Genomic DNA, 23,590 nt, shown 5'->3' with positions numbered 1-23,590 from the left:
AAATCAATGATAACACTTCTCAGGGAAAAGCCAAGTGGGCGCCATTGGAAAGGTCACATATTGCTCCTTTGGTGAAAGACCTAGGCCACCCACCTTGGTGTGAGTACCTACTTCTAGGACCTAGTAGCGGCTGCCCCTACTGACATTGTGCCATAGCCCTTGGAGTTCTGTGCACACCAGCCTGGGTGCCAGAATGTCAAGACACTGACAGTAGAGCCAGCCTGCTGTAGCTGCCACCCACTAAGTTGATCAGAAGTCCAGATAGTCTAGATTCTTTTCCTGATTCTTGCAAGGATATGGATGGGATCTTCTAGATTTGGATATTGGACCCAAAGTATAGTGGGACACCATTGGGTTCTCGGTACCCGTGATGTGTTAAGAAACCCTACTTCTTTTTAACAGGAGATGCTCAGCAAATCCCGAGCAGGAGACACAGGAGTCAAATTGGAGGTGAATGAAAGGTCAGTCTGAACAGCATGGAGATATGTAGGTGATCAGGATCAGTCTTAGGCAAGACTTATACTAATTGGCTTATATTAATTAAAGTAGAACATTGGCCACCACAGGGAAAGGCTGAGTCTATGTAATTGTCAATAACAGTATTAATGATGATGAGAGTATCACTTTTGCACTACAGGGGAAAAGAAGCCCCCAAGAATCCTCACTTAGCTCTTTCATATGAAAAAGATCCACGATCAAGTCTCCTCACTCACCTGCCCTTCCTCTGGGGCTTCACCCACAGAGCATTCCCTGCCTCATTTCCCATTCCAAGTTTGCCTGTGTTTAGGAATGAAAAAGAAAACAGTTTGCTTCATTGGTGTTGGTCTCAGGTCTGTATCCCTCACCCTTTTTTTTTTTTTTCAGGATTCTTGGTTCGTGTACCAGCCTAATGCAAACTATTCAGGTCCTGATTGTGGCCTCAAAGGACCTCCAGAGAGAGATAGTGGAGAGTGGCCGGGTAAGCGAGGGCCTGTAAACAGGGAGAACAGACATTAGTTACAAATTACCAGCTCACTGAGAGGCTAAGTCTGTAAGATACACTCGTCCATATTCAGTGAAATCTATGTGTGTTGCCGTCTCACCCTGCGTGTCCATCTGCGGGCACAGCTGCCACCCCTCTGGACGTTAGCAGATGTCATGGGAAGAAGCTGGAACACTGCTAAGTCCCCAGAGAGCAGCCAGCCGCAGCTCCCGGCTGCAGGCTCATTCGCCCAGGCAGTCGTCGTTGTAGCCTGCTGTGGAAACCCAGTGCGCGTGGCAAATCTGCGCCCTTGGAGGAGGAAGTGAGAGCTTTTGAAAACGAGGCACATTTGAAGACCGAGCCTGGTGCTGACTTTTCACAGTGGGCTTTGCCGTGTCTCTTTCCAGCAGCAGACAGCTCGCTGTGATTCACACTCTGCCTCAGGCTCATGTTGACATCGTCACTTTGATTTTCCCACTCCTTTGCTGGCATTATTGCCATCTTGTTTTTCCTCACGTCTCCGAAGTAGCAGCAACCCAGGAGACAAAGGTCCAGGGAGGGTTTATGAGCCTGAAAGCAATCATATAAAGAACGAAGCCGTATCTGCTTTGGTGGTGCTTTTTATCAGTCTGAGAGGTGATGTTTTAGAAAGAGGGACTGAGCAGGGAGTATCTGCAGATTCTCAGACTATCAGACACTTCCAAAGCATAAGTACATTTTTATAATCCAAGTAGAAATAGTTTTTTAAAATTATTCACTGTATACTCTCTTCTTTTGGCAAATCAAGGAGATCAGTTAGACTCCTGAAATTGTTATTCATAAATATATAATATATATGTATGTATGTATGTATATGTATGTGTATATACACACACATATATATATACAAACAATGTGGAAATATAATAGAATTTCTGTGAATTTTGGAGTCAGAAGAGCCTAGGATTTGCTTCCATTTATTTCCTGCATGACCTTAGGAAAATTATTTTTGCCTCTCAGAACCTTACTTTTCTGATCTATAAAATGGCAATAATAACGTTTGCCTCTCAGAGTGGCTGTGAAAATTTATATGAGGTCATATATATATACCTGACACATAGTAGGCACTCAATAAAAGGTAGCTATTATTATTTCTCACTTCCCTAGGGCACAGCATCCCCTAAAGAGTTTTATGACAAGAATTCTCGATGGACAGAAGGACTCATCTCAGCCTCCAAAGCTGTGGGTTGGGGAGCCACTGTCATGGTGTAAGTGTCTTTTGGTCCTAAGGATCTTCACCCTCACCCTCATTCCATTGATCCACCCCAGAGAATAACTAAGGAGAGAAAAAATATCCCCCTTAGAAATACACTGTTGATAAGAAAGTCAATAGGACTAAAGTTTAAAAGGGAGCCTGGATCTCCTGGGGCAGCACAGGCAGGCTGGGCTCCCTGGCTGATGGAGTGATAGGGGTGGTCTAGAGGTGGGATCATAAGGGGTTGCAACAGTGACATAATCCATGTTCTTTCCTGACTGTCAGGGATGCAGCTGATCTGATGGTACAAGGCAAAGGGAAGTTCGAGGAGCTAATGGTGTGTTCCCATGAAATCGCTGCTAGCACAGCCCAGCTTGTGGCTGCATCCAAGGTAGGACCCGTATTAGACTCCCTGGGACACTATAAGGCCTGGCTAGGTTAGAGATACTTGGACTATGGAGTTGACTCCAAAAACAAATTATTTATCCAGGGTCCCCTACCCCTCCTTCTAAAAGCCTTTCATCTGTCAGTAAGAAGCCCCTCTACCCAGCTCACCACATGTGCTTGGCTGTCCTCACTTTTGCTACAAGTGACCTTTGAGGGTCCCAACTGTGCCGACCTCTGATAAGCAATCACAGCATTCCAGGAGCATTCAAATAAGGAATGAGTCAAAGCAGGTGCTTACTCCGCTTGGCCCAGAGCTTCCACAACCAGTGTCTGCCACTCAGGGTCTCCAAATTTGAGCCATTGCCCCAACTAATCCTCATGCAGACTTTGTGACCAAAACCCCTCTGTGAGTTTATAGTACCCCGAGAAGTGTTCTTTAATCGTCCTTATTTATTGTTATCCCAAATTGGCTTTCACAACTGGAGCACTTCATCCAAATACCTGATACAGCTAAAGTTTGATGCAACCAAGCAAATAAGCGAGGAATCGCCTTTTATATTAAAGATATGCCAGGAGTTAACCCCACAGACAAAAATTTTTGAGAAGTTGATTGGTAACCACAGTGGATCACATATATTTATCAAGAACCATCCGTCCAACTGTTTGACTCAGTCCTTGCTGTCGCTCTATGTTGTGTGACCCTAAATTTGCTTGGTCCTGGCAGGTGAAAGCTGATAAGGACAGCGCAAACCTGGCCCAGCTGCAGCAGGCCTCTCGCGGGGTGAACCAGGCCACCGCCGCGGTCGTGGCCTCAACCATTTCTGGCAAATCACAGATTGAGGAAACAGGTAGCCTTTCAGAAGCAATATGGTTTTTAGCCAGCCAATTTAGCTGTTCTTTCCATTCTGCTCCATGATCCCAATTTCCCACAGCTCTGTGTCCAAATTCTCTCTTACTTTTCATCTTTTGTATAAATACTTATTTTCTCATATGAAGGGACACCACATAAGCATGCTGTTTATATCCTATAGTGACCCACCTTTAAGTAGATTTTTCATTTAGCCATTTTTCTGAATTCAAAGAAATGCCTCTATAGGCCTGGTTGTCTTGGGGGTAGAGGAGTAGGGGATCTGATCCTGGTTACCCTGTCACTGCATCTTCCTTTCTCTCCATCCCTTACAATATGCACACATGTTGGTAAGTGGCCAACCAAGCATTTCAGCAAAGCATTGGCATCAGCCACCTCTCCAGCGAGAATCAGCCAGGGGTATTATTTGACAAGAACTTCTCATTTCCATCCTTGCAGACAACATGGACTTCTCAAGCATGACGCTGACCCAGATCAAACGCCAGGAGATGGATTCCCAGGTAGGAACCCCATCTCTAAGTCTAATCAGTCTCTATTGCTTATGACATTGACCCCAAATATTATTCCAATGGTGAGAAGACAGTGAGCGAGAGACTTGGGAGGAAATGAACTCAAATGTACCTTTTAGCCTAAGAATGAATGTAAATGATGCTGGAAGAAACAGTGGAGATGGAGAGAGGTGATTAGTAAAGATCAAAATGTTAACTCTTATTCACTAGTCTTGGACTTGTGTCCCAACCTGACATCCTTGGGCTAGAATTACTGGTCATTAGTCCTGGGGTAAAGTGCAGATTAAAACTGTTAAAATCTATGGATGGGTCTCTGAGTTTCTTCACGAAACATCATGTGGCCAAATTTCTGTGTAAATACTGGAAAAACTGAGCTCGAGCCCGAGTCTGCTCTATCTACACTCTTGTTTAGTGGCTTCAACTAGTCCCTCTTGACTTTAAATACCATCTTTATGCTGATAAATACCATGTTCTCCTCCCCAGCCAAGATCTTTCCCTTGAGCTCTGTATTTGTCCAACTGCTGACCTGATACCTCCATTTGATGCTCAATAAGCATCTCTAATTTAATATCCAAAACAGGTCTCTTGGCTTCCCTCTTACCCAAATGTATTTCTTCCTTGGTTTTCTCCATCTCAGTAAATGGCATCACCACCACCCACCAGGGTGCTGAGCCCCAAACCTAGGAGTCATCCTGGTTCCTCTTTCTCCCTCACCCTCTACATCCAATCCACCAGCAAGTCTTATGCATTAAAAATCTGCAAATAATAGCCTTAATTAATCTTCCCACTATTTTCCATCTCCCTAACCTAGTCTAAGCCACCATTGTCTCTCTCCTAAGCTACCGCAAAAGCAACTTAATTATGATGTACATGATTCTGTGTTTCAAAGTAATCCCATGGTGGGCCGGGGAGGTGGCGGGAGAGAGAACAAAGAAGAGTATTGCTGAAACAAGTTGGGCCGTGAGTTGATAGATGGTGGCACTAGGTAAAAGGCACGTGATGGGATTCACTGTACCAGTCTCCATCCTTCTGTATATGTTTTGCATTTCCCATGATAAAAAGTTTAAAGTCTAGTTATTTCCGCTTTTGCCCCTCTACAGTTCGCTCATTCTCTATGTATTTTAAAAACAAGGGGCAGCATGTTACTTCACTGCTTTAAATCTTCTAATGGTTTCTCTTTGTACTTAGAATAATATCAAATTTCTAACCCTGGCCTGTGCACCTGGGTGAAACGATCCTTGCCTCTTTCTCCAACCTCATCTCTTGACCCTCTTCCGCTCTCACATGTCAACTACACAGGATTCTTTCTGTTCTCCCAACACCTCAAGCTCATTCCTGCCTTAGAATCCACTTCCTCTACCTGGAATATTGTTCCCCAGTTCTCTGAATAGCTGATCTCTTATGGTCATTTAGGCTCCAGCTCCAGAGTTACGTCCTGAGAGCAGCCTTTTCTGACCACCCTTAGTATTGTGTCCTTGTGACCTTGTGTCCTTTTCTTTATGATCTGGCCTTTTCTTGTTTGTTAGTTTGTCTCTTCCTCCTACTAGATAAGCAGGGAGCTGATCTGTATGTGCACCACTATGTTTCCAGCACCTACAACAGGTCCTGGGTTACATGATGGGTGCTCAGCAAATATACCCTGAATCAATCAATAAAATAACTAAAATTAATAAGTAGGGACAGCCAAGAACCAACCTCTCCTTTAGTGAGATTGTACCTGTACAATAACCCGAAGTTGCACTAACTCCTCAGAGATGCCAGAATCATCATATTGGGTTCCTGCCTGAACTTCCAGGATGCTGGGATTGAAGGGTTACCTCTAGATTGGAACACAACATACAGATACACCAAACATTAGAGTTGTTTTTAGTGACTTATCAGAGGAACTTAAGATAAGCCCTACTCCCAGTCAGGCATTTGGACTGTTAAGCATCATTTATTTCTAGTAGAGGGTCCTGGTGAGAAGATAGGTGGATGAATGAGAGGGTGAGAAATTAGAACAGAGATGAGGTTGGAACTGAGAACTGGGTAAGCTATGGAATAATATAGAAGAAAACTGGATCACAGAGAAAAGGAATTAAGTCAAAATAAGACAGTTCTCAGATCACTGCTCAAAAGAAAATTCTACTTTCCCTACAGGTTAGGGTGCTGGAGCTAGAAAATGAACTGCAGAAAGAGCGTCAAAAACTGGGAGAGCTTCGAAAAAAGCACTACGAGCTTGCTGGTGTTGCTGAGGGCTGGGAAGAAGGTAAGCCTCTCTGAGGACCCGCACTGGCCCGCAGTGAGGGGGGTGCTGTGTGACGAGGGCTTTCCCCTCGACCATCGCAGAACAAGGAACCCATTGGTCAGTGGCTCCCTCCTTCTCTATACTCACAGAGCATGTTTTCAGTTGTAAACAACCTATAAGCCCAACACAGATAAATTGTGAATTAGAAGCTTTTGTTATCACCTTTCAAGACCTTAATGTTGACTGGTGGAGTGGTGACTCACCGCCATTCCCTTCCAGGCCCAGTAGCCTCGTCTACCCCCAGGAGTTTAGTCTCTGGCCAGCCTAGAGTTGAATAGTGAATGAATGAATAGTGACCAGTGAAGAACCAGCAGACAGGGCAGGTCAATTACAAGATTCTATCTAGAGCCACCGATGGGCAGCAATGGCCAAAAGATAGAAAGGGTCAGGAACTAGAAATGACAGGGACTGAGTAATGTCTGGCCCACCAGCCCAGAGACTCTTCATTGCTCAGACTCTGTAAGTGCTGCTTTTCCACATGTCCAAAGTGGCCAACTTGATCACAACCAACATTGCTGATTCTCGTTGGACTTGGCTGGCTCTGGTGTATGCCAGTCATTCCTGGACACTTCACTTAGGGACAGGGTGGTTATGATGATAATGGATTTTACAGCCCAGCGTGGTGGGAGTTTTGGTTAACCGAATGCGTGCATGAAGGGCTATGAAATATGAATGGTTGTTACTGTCTTTTAGGAACAGAAGCATCTCCACCTGCACTGCAAGAAGTGGTAACGGAAAAGGAATAGAGCCCCCGATGCCCCACACGTCACAGTGTAAATCTTTGTTGTCGTTTATTTGTGTGTCATTCCCCAGCCACAGACTAAACCCTTGGAGTCGCAGTGGCAGCCACACCACTCCCATTGTCTAGTGCTGAGGACTTGCATGGCCTTCCAAAGACTCCTCCACAGTGACACCCTTTGTGTTGGAACCCGTGATCTGTGTTCTTTCCCCACCTCCCTGGTGTCCAGAGGGGATGGGGAATAGGGTCACCCCCACAGAGAGGACCTCCCTCCCAGTCCTGCCTGCTGTTTTAGCCCCAAACAATCGGTGTCCTTGTCCAAAGGGCTGTAGTTGTTGTGGCTGAGAGCCTAGAGAGGGAAGATCTTATGCATTTTCTCTTCTGTTTTCTTCTCAGTCTTTTCAGTTTCATCACTTGCACAAACTTGTGAGCATCAGTGGGCTGGTGGATTCCAAACCAGGACACTACCCTGAGTCTGTGCACAGAGTCAGAAGAACAGCAGGAGTGTCCTGGCTGAGAATGCCAAGGCGATGCTCCCTCTCTTTTGGCAGTTCCATGGATTCCCACTGCTTCTTATGGTGGTTGGTTGGGTTTTTGGGTTTTCTTTTTTCAAGTTTCACTCATATAGCCAACTCTCCCAAAGGAACAGCTCTGAAGCTCTGAGCTCCTAGGAGCTCCTGACCACAGCAGTCAACAGCGATGGTGCTGCTCAGGCTTTACCTTGGTGCTCCCCATCAGCCTCCATACTAAGGGCCCTGCTGAGTGTGGGTCAACTAAGGCCACTCCCCAGGCTCAGGTGGAGCTGCTGAGCCACAGCTTTCCTCCAAAGGCAGAAGTGGAGGGAGAACCTTTCCTTTCTAAAGCTGCAGCCCTGCTGAAAGCCCCTGCCCACCTCCATAGGTGAGAGGGCCATAGAGAGAGGGAAAGGAGGGGTGCACAAGGCCCAGGTCTTCAGGAGACACCTTTCTTGGGAACTCCTTGTGACCAGGCTGAAAATCCTATAACGTGCTCGAATGGAGCTTGTGAGAATAGCCACACCTCGGCCCCAGGATGAGTTTTCCTTGGCACCTCCCTTCAGACCCAGGCAGGGCCCTAAGAGGGAGCTTGTGAGGGGTTTTCAATTCCTTTCTCCAATGTCTGCCTGCCTTGGTATCCTCTTAAATCTGAAGAAGATAGTTCCATATTCTACCTAATTGACAGACCCAGAAAATCAGGCACACTTGCTCCCAGTAGGAAAGAATCCTGTGCTTGGTTTGATACCTTTAATATTTATTACTAACCTCCATGAAGCAGCAGCAGCCTACAAAAAGACGCTTGGAGCAATCAGGATTTCAGGTGTGACTATAGCAAGGCTTGTATTACTGCCCCATACACCAGTCTTCAAGAATCGGAGACAAGGCCACGATACCGTCCTGATCTGTCACCGGCTTGGATCATGAAGCAGCAAGATTCCTCAAAGCATCCGGGGCAGGAAAAACAAAAAGGGGACCACTGGCTCTGACCCCTTCCAGACACATGTCCTAGGCCCTTGCTGCCCTGTGGACAGGATGAAGGCACATTAATAGCCTCGTAGAGATGGGCAGCCAGACAGCACTTCTCCACATCCAGATGGACCCCATCATTTAAGTGGCCTTTCAGTCTTGGACAGTGTCTTCCTTGTCCATAGCAACTCATAGGTAGTAGCCAACAAGCACTTCCCAGGACCTGTCCCAGAGGAACATTGTAAGTGTGGCTACGTGACAGGTTGTGAGACTCCTGTTTGATCACTGTGAATCAATTCCCCCCCTTCCTAATCCACCCCCAGCCTCCATCTCTGTGTAGGGCACTCAAGAACTATCTCCCTCTAGCTCAGATTATGAGACTCAGATGTGCGATCTCCACACTGGGCCAAAGAGGGCTCAGCAGTAGAACTTGAGCATGCTCTTGTTTAATGCTTCTTTGTGCTCGGTGTTTTTCCATCCAAGGCTCAGAAGGAGTGGTGTGTGGCATCCCTGGCCCACTTGTGACAAGCCAATCAGTGTATTCTTAGTGTGGCCCAATATTTCCAAAGGTGGCCAGTCCTCATTTCCAGAGTCTGGCCCAAACAGTTGTGCTCCAAATCACCAGTAGGGGGGGAAATCTGGTATATTGGACCAGATTAGGACTCTTTGAAAAACACTCTCTAAAAAGAAGCCACAGTAATTTTTTCTTTTCAGTCCTCACCCAAGGACTATGCTTATTGATTATGGGGGGGGGGGGGGGAGGAGGATGGGAGGGAGAAAGAGAGAGAGAGAAATCTATTGGCCATCTCTTGTACATGCCCGGACCAGGAATCGAACCTGCAACCTTTTGGTGTATGGGACAGTGCTCCAACCAACTAAACCACACTAGCCAGGGTGCCACAGTAATTTTTAAAACCTTCATGGGTTTAGCCTGTAAGAAAACCATTAAGAAAGCACTTAAACAGGAGCACAGGCTCAATCAGTCTCACATGAGGCAATACCTGTCAGATAATTATTTTCATCCTTGCTCAAATTAGAAGCTAGTCCGTTCTCTACCCAAAATCAAATTGGCCTATCTTCTAAAAATGAGTGTTTGGTACTTGGTGTGAAATGCCTTGATAAAAAATGGAAATCATATCCTAAGGCTAAAAATGAACCTCGCAGCCTTTTAAATTAGTCACTGAGCATTAGTGACTGGAGTCTCATATGTCAGTGTAAATGGGTCATGACAGCGGCACAGTAATGGCTTAGGACAGACAAGAGGTTGAAATGCAGCCGCATCTGTTATTTAATTTTGTAATATGGTGCTCTAATACCTCCAGAATAAGGACACAGACATAAGAAGGAAAAATAGAAAAGACCTACTTGTGGGGTTATTTTATATCTGAGCAAGGAGTTTAAATTGGACTATAATTGAGATTGATCCCTAGGATTCCACCTAAATATGAGTTCCCAGCCCTGTGGCTGGAAGAACCAAACATTGTCCAGGGCATCCTTTTTGGGAAATGTCTGAGCTGCTGAATCAGACACCAATTACCACGGGGGTCACAAGTGCATGTTGTTCGGTTAGGTTGATATGCTTTGGCCTCACTAAAGAGCTGGTTCTGAGACTGCACCCAGGAAGTGCTCACTTCTTACCAGATCCTTGGTGTAGAACAGCGATTTTCAACCAGTGTGCCCCAAGAATTTTTGAAACATGCAATACCTGACTATTTAGTCAGGGGCACTGACCTCTTTTCCCTTAGATCGTCAAATTAAAAAATGACAAGAGCTAACACGACAATAATCATCCGGTGTGAATGCCATATCTTGAACCATAAATATATAGGTCATGTATTGGTCACATCACATAATAAGGTTGCATCTGATTGGTTAATTCTTGGTACCAGAAATCCTTATATACAAGTATAGGCACCTAATTTTTATAAAAGTCACTTTGGAGCAAAAAGTAGGTAATTAATTTTTTGGTAAATCAAGGGCCCTACCTATTTTTTGTCAGGCAAAAATTATATTTTTGGTGTGCTGCAGAATTTTAGTAGTTTATATACCATGAAAAAGGTTGAAAATCACTGGTCTAGAGGGGTCCTCTGGTTCCACTTAACCTGGTCTTTAATAACTGTAAAGTTCTTGCTACCTTCTACCACCTTTCCAAGTCTCTGGAAATCCCTCCTGCCAACAAAAGCCTTTGATCCTGCCATTGGCCTTCCAACCAAATCGGCTTTGCTCTCTGCCGTTCTCGGTCCTCCAGAGACCGCGCTGCCTGTAGCACAGACCGCCACAGGCCTGCCGGACACCACCACGGCCACCTGGCGAGCGTCCATCGTCTCCCAGGTCCAGACCAAATCCAGGATCAGCAACCCACAGTGGTGGCCCAGCCTTGCACCCCAGGAGCCAAAGCAACGTGAAACAATTGGTTAGGTGTCGTCGGGTCCGATTCTGAGAGTAGATAATTTCCAGACATGTCTTTCAGGTGACCCTCAACTACCTCAGGTTTGAAGGCCCTAAATTAAGCTGATTATTCATAGGGACAAACCGAGGGGGTTCAGGTAAATCTTGGTGACAACACCATTGTCTCAAACTTATAATAACTTTCACACTAAGGTTTGCAGGGATGGGGTTGGGTTTGTTTTACTTTTCTGTTTTTAACCTTTTCCCTAATTTTCCATTAGAATAGTTCCTATAATGAATTTCATTTTTCACAGAGTGCCTACCTTCCCAGGGCAGGTAGCCACTGGCTTTTGTTCCCTTCCAACAATACTTTTATTATGGTATTAAGACCTTTCTTTGTATAATACATTGCATCTGTGTTTTCAATTTTTCAAATAAATATTTTAACCTGGCAACAGAGAGTAGCGGTGATAACTGACCAAACAGTGGTTTTGAGGTCTGGGGCCCCAGTGAAAAGCCTCCATGTATATCCTGGGGTTCACTGAATCCATATAAGCTCTGCATCTCTGGGAATACGTTCAAAACACATTTTCTGAAGCATAGAAGACCTATTGCATTTCCTTTGCTGTTGTAGAAAAACTCTAGTTTTCAGCCCTTAAACATGTTCTGTCTCCTGTACACTCTCCTGTCCCTGAGAAAGATCAAAGTGGTCAGTCCTATAATTTATCTAGAAGGCCAGTTCTCTGCATAAAATCTGGCGTCTTAGGCTGTGGATACTCCCTTCACCTTTAAGGTGCAAAAGTAAACTGCTGCCTTAACATTGGGTGAGATGAATTCTGTTCAGGGACAGAAGCTGCCAGTCAGCTACCAGAGGATTTTCAGAGGGAGCTGACAGAATGGGGCTGGTTGCATGGTGGCCTTTCTCTGGCAGGATTCTGTCTGCGACCCCATGCTTGCCAGTGTGTTAAACCAAGGGTACCTACATGGAGGGAGCGAGATGGGGAAAGCTGGCGTTGGTAAGCAGGATAATTGCCCAAATGACACATCAAGTAAGCAGAGAATGAAGCAAGTAATCAGAAGCTTTAGAGTATAAGGAGGTCAAAGAACCTGGAAAAAGAAGGAAATTGTGTTGAAACCACCCAGTGGGGAAGGTGATCTGGATAAAAACAGAAGATGGGGAACATTTGTCTATGGTTGGGCTTTTCTCCCTTTGGCAGAAGGCAAAGGTGAGCCTGCTCTATTTGAAGCACCACTGATAGACTGGTCACTTCTTTGTCACAGCTCTCTTGCAGATTAAGTGTGACTCTGAGAGTCCAGAAAGCCAGGCAGAGGACTGCCTTGAGCACACACGTGCTTTGAAGTGTCTGGGGCATGGGTCTGGCCTGGGCCAGCAGTGCCATCCAGGCAGAGCCTTTCTCCCCTTTTAGATGCACTCTAGTCCTTGACACCCCCCTCCACCTGCACATGGCCTTGACCGGATGCCCCAAAGGCTCTGGTACTCATGACTGAGTGGTCTTCCTGTGGCTTGCTCCCCAGTTCTAGGAAGGCAGCCTGGCTATCTGGTCACTGGCTATAATAAGGAATCAGGCCACCAGAATGATATATGCCAAGAAAAGGGGTTGGGGGAAGTAGTTAGGGTTTATCGATGGGGCCAAATTTGTTTGGGGTCTAGGGATGGCCCTGCCAAAGTAAAAAGGAGCAAAGGGTTGAAATGGGCAAGTGGGAGGATAGCCTAGATGAAATCTAGGCCAGGGGCATATAGCCGAAGCATACTATGTACCGCTGTGATTTAAAGCCAGTGAGTTTTAATCCTCACCATGGTTGTCCTCGATCTCTAACACATTACCCCAAGGTACAGTATAGGCTTTAAACATTTTGGAGTGAATGAATGCTCTCTTTACAATGCATTCTTAGTTATACACACATTTTATGCATCCATTGTGCAGGCACTGAAATTTTCAAAGATGAAGGCTTTCCTTTCCCTGTCCTCAAAAGTTGCACTCACATATTCAAACTATTTGTTTTCAGGTGTCTGTCAGGCACTGGGAACACAGTGCAGAGCAAAAATCAACGTGGTTCCATGCTTTTTGAGTTTATAGGCTATTGAAGGAAACAATTAGAATAATCAAAAAAACAAGTGCATAACTATGACTGGAGTTAAGTGCAAGAAAGGAACACAGTAGAGTGCTCTGAGCATATGAGGAGGGATTAGAGAAAAGCTTTAAGATACAGACTAAGATTCAGAGTATGCAGGGGTGTTGACTAGGCTGTGTGATGGGACACTAAAGGGACTGAACGGCCACTATAGCTGGAGCCCAAACAGAGTGGTACAAGGTGAGTCCAGACAAAGAGGCAGGAGCAGATTATGCAGATGTGGAAAGTGGTTGGTGGGCTTTAGGCAAAGGGGTATCAAGTCATATTTGCATTTTGAAAAGACAGTTGCAGTGCAGAGAACAGATGAGAGTGGAGCCGGAGTCAATGGGAAATGCAGTGAGGCTAAGACGTTTTCATTTTGTTCCACAGAGAGTCGCAAGCCATTGATGGGTCTTAGGTAGAAGGACAGGTCACCGTTCATCCTCACATCCCTGTGTTTACTAGTCAGGCTGGCCAACTGAAAACACTTTTTGCAGGCTGACACATTTTTGTCACCCTACAAGAGCTTTCACACTCCCTCTCAGTTCCCTTTTAACATTGCCTTTCACCCCTCACAGTTCATTAAGTCTGCAACAGCCATTTTACGGGGCACACAGGCTCTGTAACCCTTCTTCCTCAATCCATGTGCCCCACGGTCCCTTTGTGAGCCAAAACAGCACAGCAGTGCAGTTTCTAGAGAAAGTGTTAAGTTTCTAAGTTAAATACCAAAGTCCTTGGAAGCATCCTGGACTGTCCTTCAAAATCTCTACTGAACTTTCCATGTCTCCTAATTAAATATGTTTTGTTCCTACAGGGCCAACATTCAAAATCAATTTGAAAATTAAATTTTATTCAATTCCTACATTGTTTAAAATGACTAACATTGCAACAGGTATGTCCTCTTGAATCATGCCAATTTGTAAACATTGCTGAGTTCTTACTGTATGCAACAGACTGTAGGAAAGAGAAAAACAAGCCAGATATGGTCCCTTCTTTAAGGATCCTCCAAGCTTGGAAGGAAGACAGACACATTCAAGAAATCTAGCAGTCAGTATTCAAAGGAAAGGGAGAAATCAGGCAATAACTTCAAAAGCAGTGGCATCAAGGGAAATGTTTTTTAAGGAGAAAGATGTAAGAATGCTTCAAGCTAAAAAGTCAGAGGAGGTAGGAATTGAAGTCTGCCACAAATGAGAGGTATACTGGAGCAAATTCCTTGAGATGCGAATCCATTCATTCTTCCCACAAATTCTTACTCAATGTTTACTATGTTCAAGGCACAAGGGATACGATGCCAGGGACAAACCCACTCTTCTAGAGCTTGCAGTCCGGTGGGGCCACTGACACTGAACAAGTGCAAGGCATGACCCAAAGGATGCGAGAAAGGGAGGCCACAGTGAGGGAACTAGTAATTCAAGGAGGTCAAGGGAGGCTTCCATGAAGAGGTGACATTTAGACTGAAACCTGAGGAATAAGTAAAAGTTGGCAGGGGGAAGTGAGTAGAAGAATATACTCTAGGCAAAGCTAACAGCAGTGAGAGTTTGGCACACTGAAGAATGACAGAAGCCCCTATCAGTTACAGGTCATCAATTTAAGAGCCAAATTGTAGAAGGCCTTAAATTCCACTTGAAGGATTTGGGGCTTTATGCTCGGGATTTTAAGCAGGGGTGTGATATGACACCAGCTATCACCTCTCATCTAAAGTCTCAGTGGCCTCCTAAATCTTTTTTTTTTTTTTTTTAATCCGAGGACACATTCACTGATTTTTAGAGAGAGGGGATGGGAGAGAAAGAGAGAGAGGGAAATCGATGTGAGAGAGAAACATCGACCAGTTGCCTTCCACATGCACCCCAACCTGGGATCGAACCCACAACCTGAGTATGTGCCCTGACTGGGAATCAAACCCACGGCCTTTTGGTGCACAGGACGACACTCCAGCTAACTGAGCCGCACTGGCCAGGGTGCCTCCTAAATCTGACACCTAACCCAGCCCTACCCTCTGCCAAGCCATCCTCATTTTGCAGCTAGAGTAATCATTCCCAAAGTTACATCTGATCTTTTCACCCTCCCTCCCTTCAAACCTCTCAGGGACTGGAGAGAAAGATATGTTTTCATGGAAAATTATAGTACAACCTTGTGGATATCGAATTCTAGTCCTCTTCATCATCTTTAAGGTTTTATTATCCACCTGGAAACCGGGTCGGATCCTGAATTCTTCTTGTTTCCTCCAATATCTGGCTACAACTCTCCAAACTAATATTTCCAATAGTCACTAAAAACTAAAACTGCCCTTTCCCCAAAGGGACTGGGGAGGGAGGTGGGACGGAGTGGAATGGGTCATTGGGGAGAAAAAGGGACATCTGTAATATTTTAAACAAAATAATAAATAAAATAAATAAATAAATAAATAAATAAATAAATAAATAAATAAATAAATTGAAGCTGGACGGCTTGATATAAACTTCAGAGAAATCATCTTAAGAAAGAGCTCATGTATGGACAACCTTCTTGCCTTTCTGAGGGGCCAATCGGAAAGTTTACCAGATCCACCTGATGATATCAACAGAGACATTTGCACTGAAAACGAGGCAAATCTGTCAAATTGCCACTGCCTGTCTTCACTCCATCTGTATAACATCTAGAAATCTTCTTGACTGCCCTCTGAACTCAAAAACTGAATTTATAGTTTGTTCTAACCATTAGCCTTTGTTTTTCTTTTGTTTCCATAGAAGTGCTTCTTATTAAATGCCTGATCGCTCACACCATATAGAAAGCCTGACTTTGGTGGGAGCCCACCTGCAACACTACCTACTGAAATGCGATAAAACTGTTTTACTGGACTGACCTATTCCCAGGCCTGAGAGACTGGGTCGATGCATTATGGGACAATCTACCAACTCAGTTTCTGGACTGAAACTTCTTGGCGAAGTTTGAGACAGGGGACACAGGGTCCAGGACATGCTACCTAAAATATGGTACTCTGGCATAGTGAATATTTTAAGCTGAAGAAACTTGAGAAACAACATGGACGGGAAGGACTTTCTGACCTTCCCTTAAAGCAGGTCATAAATCCCTCATGTGAGAAGCACGCTCCCTGGAAGAAAGGAACATCTTTATCTCCTAGTCCTAGGGATGCCAAGAGGAATCTGAACAAATGGGCATTCCTTGCTGTTTCCCCCCAGTTTACTATACTCGGCTCACACCCTTTTTTGTACTATCATTTTTTTCCACAATGCTCCACTTTTCATCGAACCAAGCATAAAAATTTACTCAGCTTTAACTGCTTCTTTGGGTCGTTTCCTTATGAAGGCTCCCATGTCACATAAAACTTCTATTAAATTTGTATGCTTTCCTCTTGGTAATGCTTTTGTTTGTTTTTTGGTTACAGGGTCCCCAGCTGAGAATTTAGAAGGATAGAGGAAAAATATTTTTTTCTCCTCTAAACTTTTTTCATTTAAAAATATTTGGAAAAAAAGTTTGAAAGATATGACAAAAATGACAATATTTGTTTATTCTGAGTGGTGGATTATTTGATACCTATGTTATTTTCATACTTTTTATATATTTCACATTTTTATTTAAAAGATGTATACCAAAAAGACAGATGCAAAGTATATGTAAGTGAGATCATTTACTAAAAGTAGAGTGGGATTGAGCAGAAAGCTGTTGCAGACTATAGGAAATCTGGAAGACATGCTGTAGTTAATATGATAGCAAGGCCACAAGAACCGATAAAAGAACTTCCAGTCTGCAATAGGAGCACAACACACTTGTGGAGGAGTGACAGCACAATTCTTTGCTTTTCACTAACAATGTTTGGAATCTCTGCAGCCGGACTGGAGAAAATACACCACCTGTTTTAGCAAGGGATGGAGACTGGCAAAAATGGCAAAGTTAATAATCATTGAGGTGAGAATTGAAATGATTGGTCATCATATCGAAGCTATTTGGGTACAGAAGTGAAGCCCAGAGAGCTTCTGGTTAGAGCAAAAGGGCTCTACAGGCCCTACTGAGGTTGAGAAGTGTATTCGAAATAGAACCGGAGGAATGTAAACTATTCCCAATAAATGAAGGAGGGAGAGAGGTGACAGAATCAGTTTGTGGTAGGAGAGAGGAATTTCAGCGTTTGAAACCCACAAAAAGGGTTTTTCTTTAATGCTCATACTAGTAGAATAGGTGTTAGATGTTCAATTTGGGTCAGACCTTGTAACAGGATCATTGTGAGAGGCAGAAACCCCTTAGCATGTTTAAAAAAAAAAAAAAAGTGCCCACTGGATTTGAAACGCCTAAATGTGCCGTTTTCCACGCAGTCTCTACAGGGATCTGAGTAATTTACAAAGAACGAAACAAAACCCGACCAACCAACAGCGGGAAATCTCCAGCTATGTAGGGTGCTCCGTTGGAGAGGTGGGGGGTGTCCCAGAAAACCCTTGCACTTGGAAGAGGCAGAGCTGAGGGGAGATTTGGGGTCTCAAAGAGCCACAGCCTTGAAGGAACTCACTACCCTAGGGAACGTGGGTGCTGGCACTTGGCAAACTACCCCCCCCACCCCCCCCGTAGAAAAGAGCAATCAAGTTGGATTCTCTGGATCTGTGAGTTGAAGGAGGGCGGGAGCCTCACTATGTGCTCCTCTGTCCCTGGACCCGACTCGCGGGGGGTCCCACCCACAGTAGGGGGGGGAGGGGTCCCACCCACAGTAGGGAGCAGCCATCCTCGTTGCCCAGCGAGCGGCTCCCTCGCGCCCCTCTCGCGCGAGCCGCCCACAGTGACGCGAGATGCGCGAGGTGCATGTCGGAACCGCACCGTTTCCGCCCGCTCTGGGCGGGCTGGCCCGGGAGGTGAGGCCTCGCGGCCTGGACCGGCTCCCGTCGGGGCCTTGCCGGCCTCAGCCTCTTGAACTGACTGGATGCGGCGCCGTGGCCAGTCCACGGTCTGGAGGTGCACAGTCCGGTAAGCCCTTTCCACGCCATTAGGCCGCCTCAGCCCCGCGCATCACCCGGCTCCCCTCTGGGCTGGTCATCAGCGGCTTCCGACTCATGAGGTGATGAGCACAGAGCGGCCGTGTGCTTGGGTTTGTCAAGCACGCGGTAATTAAAAGGCAGTTCCGCGTGTAGTAGGTGCACGGCGTTTGTTGTTTAGCATTGCTCCAATAGTTCATTCTTTGCCTTCATTGGTTCCTGTGCTCTTGCTCTCGTGGGTCCCACAGTGCCACTCCTTCCATGATATCCAGCCCCTCTTTGCCTGCTGCTCCTTCCCTGGTTTCTGTTCCTCAGCTCAGTGCACGGTCCTGTTCTGGGTTCTGTTCTTGGCACTCTTAACAGATGTTGGCCTGCTACACCATCTCCTTAATTACCAAGGTGTTTAGATGGTTCCTAATTGCTCTTCTCTAACAGGACTTACGAGCTCTAGAACTGTGCAAGGCAGCATTATATGTCAGTTTTCATCCCTCAGACTCTAAATCTGAAGTCATAATATTCTCTTCCTCTCCCAGTCTCCCACCTCCTGTGTGCTCACTAAATTCACCAGAATCACTGTGGCATGAAACTGTCAGATTTGACTCTTAACCACCTCTTCAGCCCCATCCTTCTGAGGGGCCAGGTCCTGTAAAGCTGTCTCCATCATTCTGTCCTTTCACTGCCCTTCCACAGATCCTTCAGCCTCTGTTCCGTTTCTTTTTTAAATTTAATTTATTTTGTTTTTGTTTTTTTAATTTTAGAAAGAGAGAGAAGGAAAGAAACATCAATTTGTTGTTCCACTTATTTATGCATTCATTGGTTGATTCCTGTATGTGCCCTGATGGGGGATGGAACCTTCAACCTTGGCATATCTGGACAACACTCTGAGTTTCCCCACCAGGGCTCTGTTCCATTTCTTCATTTGGTTTTCTTTCTGCTCCTCAGACTGGATAATTTCAAAGGACCTGTCTTCAAGTTTGCTGATCTTTCCTTTTACTTCTCAATCTGCTGTTCAACCCGTCTAGTGAATTTTTCATTTCAGTTCAGGCAGTTTTCAGTACAGAATTTCTGGTTGGTTCCTTTCTATAACTCTTTTTATTGGTATTCTCATTTTATTCATCTGTTGTTTTCCTGATTTTCTTTAGTTCTTTGTCTATGGTTTCCTGAACTCATTGAGCATATTTAAAATAGTTGATTTAAAGTTTTTGTGTAGTAAGTCCTTTGTCTGGACTTCCTCAGGGATGGTTTCTGTCAAGTTTTTTGGTTTTGTTTTTCCTGTAAATGGTCCAAATTTTGCTGTTTCTTTGTATGTCTTATCTTTTTGTTGTTGTGAAGAACTGTATATTCTAAGTGTTATAATGTGGTACCTCTCAAATGTGATTCTCTTAGTCATCATGGATTGATTTTTTTTAATTTATTTTTAGAGAGAGGGAGAGGAAGGGGGATAGAGGGAGAAAGAGATGGATTTGTTGTTCCACTTATTTATGCATTCATTGGTTGATTTTGTATGTGCCCTGACCGGGGATTGAACCCGGAACATTGGCATATAAGGATGATACTCTAACCAACTGAGCTACCTGGCCAGGGAGGGATTCCTAATTTTTGCTTGTTGAGGGCTGGAGCTGTATATTACTTTTACAAACTATTTTTGCAGTGTATATGCCTTGTTTTTTTAATTTTTTTTAGTTATTTAACTTTGTTATATTTTAAAATGTGACGACTGTAAAACATAGTATTTACATTAAACCTGAGGACTGTTCAACTGGGCACAGCATCTTCACACAATTTGAGAGAAGATTACAAGTGTAAATTAAAACCTTGTCTTATAATACAAAAGGAATAACATAGGTAAAACCACTCTTTAGATCACATATGCCCAATAAATAGCTGCATTTGTTTATAAATATAAAGGACACTTGGTTTTTTAAAAAGAAAATGTATATTCTGACCCCTGGTGAACATTTTATTGGCATTTACAACAAATGGCCAATACAATTAGCACCAATTCTCATAGCTTATAAACATGACAACAAATATATAATATATATAATGTAACAATGTAATAAATAACAAAATAATAACATGTTTTGCTTGAAAGTTCTAATTTTTAAAATACATCCCAAAATCACAAATCAGAACTAACATATGGTCCAAAGTTTGATAGAATAAATGGCTCAAAAAGCAAATTAACTAGAAACATTGCACAAGACAGAGAACTTTCCTATATGGAAACCCTGAAGAGTAAGCTGAGAGGTACTAATGATGGCAAATGACATGCATATTTTTTACAGAATAAAAACATCTCACTATGTATAGGTTTAATCTTTACCTCTGTAGAAGTACAAAATGCCATTTTAAATTCAAAAAGAAAAGATTTACTTGGGTTATACTTTAGATATAGAGTAAAATATAAATATGAAAGTATCTATATGAAGAGTAAACAAAGATAATAGAATATACATCTTTTAAAAATTTGAACATAGGCATCTTCAAAGAGATGTAAGCTATAAATGGCTAGTTAAATATCCAAGGTTAGACAAAATATTTTTTAAAATAATAGGTATTTAATATAAAAGAATATAACCAGACTCCACCGAAACCACCCTTGTAATATAAAACCTATTGCATAAAACAACCATTCTATCAAAAAACTGGTAAGAACACTTCATGAAAGCTAATAGGGTTGCTTTTTTTATTTTCAGTCCTCACCTGAGGATATTTTTTCCATTGCTTTTCAGAGAGAGTGGAAGGGAGAGAGAGAGAAATAAAAACATCGATGTGAAAGAGACACGTCAATTGGTTGCCTCCCACATGCGCCCTAGACCGGGGCCAGGGATGAAGCCTGCAACCAAGGTAGGTGCCCTTGACCAGAATGGAACCAGAGACCCTTCAGTCCACTGGCCGACGCTCTAACCATTGAGCGAAACAGGCTAGGGCAAGGTTGCTTTTTTAAAAAAATAGGAACAAATACAGCATACAGAGAAATAATAACAAAAAGGAAAATCATTTATATGGCTATTCCATTTCAGGAAACTGGTAGAACAAGAACAGAACATTGCAGTAACAGACATAAAATATTGAGAAAGATGGTATCTACTACAGTTGTATCTTTAAATTCTCTTCTAAGGAAAACTTCTCATGGATTTTATTAGAGAATTTGTCAATCCCTGATACTTTCTCTTTGGATTTAGCTGTTTTGGTTCTACATATAAACATTAACAGAAATCAAAGGTGTTTCTTATATGAAATATATTTGTAAACTAGACAATGACAACAATAAAAAACAAACTGCCAATTTGAATATACTAATGGTAACGTGTGAAATGGTTTCTAAAGAAGTAGATTGGATTGTAATGTAGTTCTACAACTCTGGATATAACATATTTTTAGAGGAACCTTCTACAACACAAGAATTTCTAAGGGCAGCAAAATGATTTTACAACAAGGTGGCATTGATCTCCCCAGAATTAAGTCCAATCTAAGTCTACACAAACATTTTTCAAATGTCAACGTATTTTTCTCCTTTAAGCTTTTTGATGTAGTGGCACAACCTCAGAGCTGTCCCCAGCTTAAGCCCCATGTACTTCATCATCATGTCACTCTTTTCTTGAGTAGCAGCAGAGCTTTCCCATCAATGTCAAGTTGCCTGAAGGGGTCCACCAGGGGGCTGAGTGTCTGAGTATATGTTTCAGAAACAGGATCACTTCCTCTATGGACCAAGTTGAAGGGTCATCAGAGAAGTTTTGTTTTAGCAAACCCAGGTCAGTTCCAACTGATGAATTTGTAGCAAAGCCGGCGAGGATGCAGAGAGATGAGGCCATATGGCCAAGGCTCTTATTTTCCAGCATAGTTGAGTAAGCCATTATCTCAGGGTTGTGTGCTGCACTGGATCTGTCTTGGCCCAGCATGGCTGCAGGTACTGATGTGGAAGCTCAAGCAACTGAGAAGATACTACACTTGCTGTGAGCCCCTGGGCTGGCAAAGCAGGACATTGAAGAGGAGCCCTGGACTGGATCATTGGGTGTGTAATATGACTGTGAAGACGGAAGAAATCATGGGACTCTGGCTGCGGCGTGGCTCCTACTCCTGGTAGAGTGACTCCTGATTCCGTCCCGGGAATCCTCTGACTGGTAAGATGTTCCTACAGGGTTGCTCTGGGAATCATTTTCTGGCCTTTCTACTGGCATAGTTGGGTTCTCACTTTCAGGGTAAGACAATGAAGAGGGAAGATGCTCCTCCTTTACTTTCTGCAGGTAATTATTATTTTTGTATGCATATCCAAGTGGGTGATTTTGCCACATTGATTTAGCATGAAAACAGTGAATTTTTGAAACCTTTCCATTAATGCCATCAAACTTCTTATCCAGGTTTTGACTAGCATTGTGGATGATCTGGCAGTGACTCAGGATATCTGGCTGAACTGAAGACCTAGGGGAGATGGGAAGCCCCCATTTTTACCCAAAAAATGTCTTAGGCTGGGGGAGAGGGTTAGCTTCCTGGGGTGAAATAAGCAGGCCCTGTCCCATCCCACACTCCTCCATCACGGAGTTTAGGATGTGGTGGAGGCTATATGTGTATGTTGGGGAGACACTGGGAAGAGATGAGTAAGGGAGAGTGCCCTCTCATTGGAATCTGTTATGAGGGCTGGGAGTGTCCCTGGTCCAGCCCCTGGACTCTTAGATGAGATGGGGCTGGAATGGGTCAGGGCAGGGGCAAGGCTGGGCACTCAGCCTAGAAAGCCATCAGGGTCATCATCCTCAAAATGGCCTTGCTGGAACACCTTGATGTGGTGCTTATAGATTTTCAGGGCTGGACCAATGCGGATGGACAGGCTAGTTAGCACGTCTGACCGCTGCATAAGCAGGAGAGACTTGCCATTGGTTTTCTGTTCTTGGAAAGCCGTTGCCTGCTCTGGGAAGCCAGCCTCTGTGAAATATTTTACCACGTCCATTACTGTCCACTCTATGAGGTCAGCTGGCTTCTCTTTGAGCCCAGAAGGACAGCCAAAGGGGGTCCTATTGGCCCCAGGCAGGGCTGGTTTTCCTGGGGCAAAGGCATGGGGGATAGGGAGTCTGGCCCAGTGCTAGCAGAGGCAGATCCCCCTTCCTTTATTCATGGCTGCCATGGAGAACACCTGGCACTGGCCCCCACCCTTCATCCTGGCCTTGGTGGGGTCCACAGTGTGTCCATTCCTTGGCACTCTGTGGGTTCCACTGGCCATTAAGCTGGTGGTGCTAGGCAACTATAGGACAGTCACCCTCGGGCACCGCAGAGCCTTCAGACACAGTCTTCATCCTCCTCCTCTCATTATCATCTTCCTCTTCTTCATTCTCAAGCAGTTGCTCTTCTGATGAGAAATCTAGTCATTCAAATTGTTATTCCCCTGTAGGTAATGCTTTGTTCCTCTCCAGCTGCTTACAAGATTTTTTTCTTTATCTTTAATTTTTGGAAATTTGATTATGATGTGTCTGGGTGCTAACTTATTTGGGTTTATCCTTTTAGGGTTTGTTCAGATTCTTGAATTGGTAGGTTTGTCTTTTGCCAAATTTGGGAAGTTTTCAGTCATTATTTTTTCAAATATTTTTTGTGCACTGCACTTTTTACTATCCTTCTGGGACTCCAGTAACATGAGTGTTAGATCTTTTGTTATT

At 44.1% G+C, this 23,590-nt stretch overlaps 1 protein-coding gene and 1 pseudogene across 4 annotated transcripts in view; one reads left to right on the top strand and one right to left on the bottom strand.

Annotated features, from left to right (window-relative positions):
* HIP1 (huntingtin interacting protein 1) overlaps positions 1–11,325 on the top strand; it is a 136,852-nt gene extending 125,527 nt beyond the window's left edge. Inside the window, exons 24-32 of one of the 3 annotated variants that reach the window (XM_081133480.1) lie at positions 403–461; positions 638–830; positions 2,108–2,208; positions 2,481–2,586; positions 3,307–3,430; positions 3,889–3,950; positions 6,099–6,207; positions 6,940–7,019; positions 7,382–11,325. In XM_081133480.1, coding sequence (XP_080989606.1) covers positions 403–461; positions 638–830; positions 2,108–2,208; positions 2,481–2,586; positions 3,307–3,430; positions 3,889–3,950; positions 6,099–6,207; positions 6,940–6,992 — 807 coding nt within the window. In that variant the 3' untranslated portion in view covers positions 6,993–7,019; positions 7,382–11,325. Of the gene's footprint in view, positions 1–402; positions 462–637; positions 831–864; positions 959–2,107; positions 2,209–2,480; positions 2,587–3,306; positions 3,431–3,888; positions 3,951–6,098; positions 6,208–6,939; positions 7,020–7,381 lie in introns of all 3 variants that reach the window. The other 2 variants (XM_081133481.1, XM_081133482.1) reach the window with 2 other exon arrangements.
* Positions 11,326–19,739: 8,414 nt separating this feature from the next.
* Positions 19,740–22,381, bottom strand: LOC308554508 (sex comb on midleg-like protein 1 pseudogene; annotated as a pseudogene). The gene is made up of 2 exons: positions 22,001–22,381; positions 19,740–21,614 (listed from the first exon to the last, which is right to left on the bottom strand). The product of its transcript is annotated as a sex comb on midleg-like protein 1 pseudogene (transcript).
* Between the last annotated feature and the right edge of the window lie 1,209 nt (positions 22,382–23,590).

This window comes from Miniopterus schreibersii, assembly GCF_964146895.1.
Source record: "Miniopterus schreibersii genome assembly, chromosome: 3".
NCBI classification, from domain to species: Eukaryota; Metazoa; Chordata; class Mammalia; order Chiroptera; family Miniopteridae; genus Miniopterus; species Miniopterus schreibersii.
Note: the sequence above shows the minus strand (reverse complement) of the source record. Positions and strands in the feature narration are given on the sequence as shown.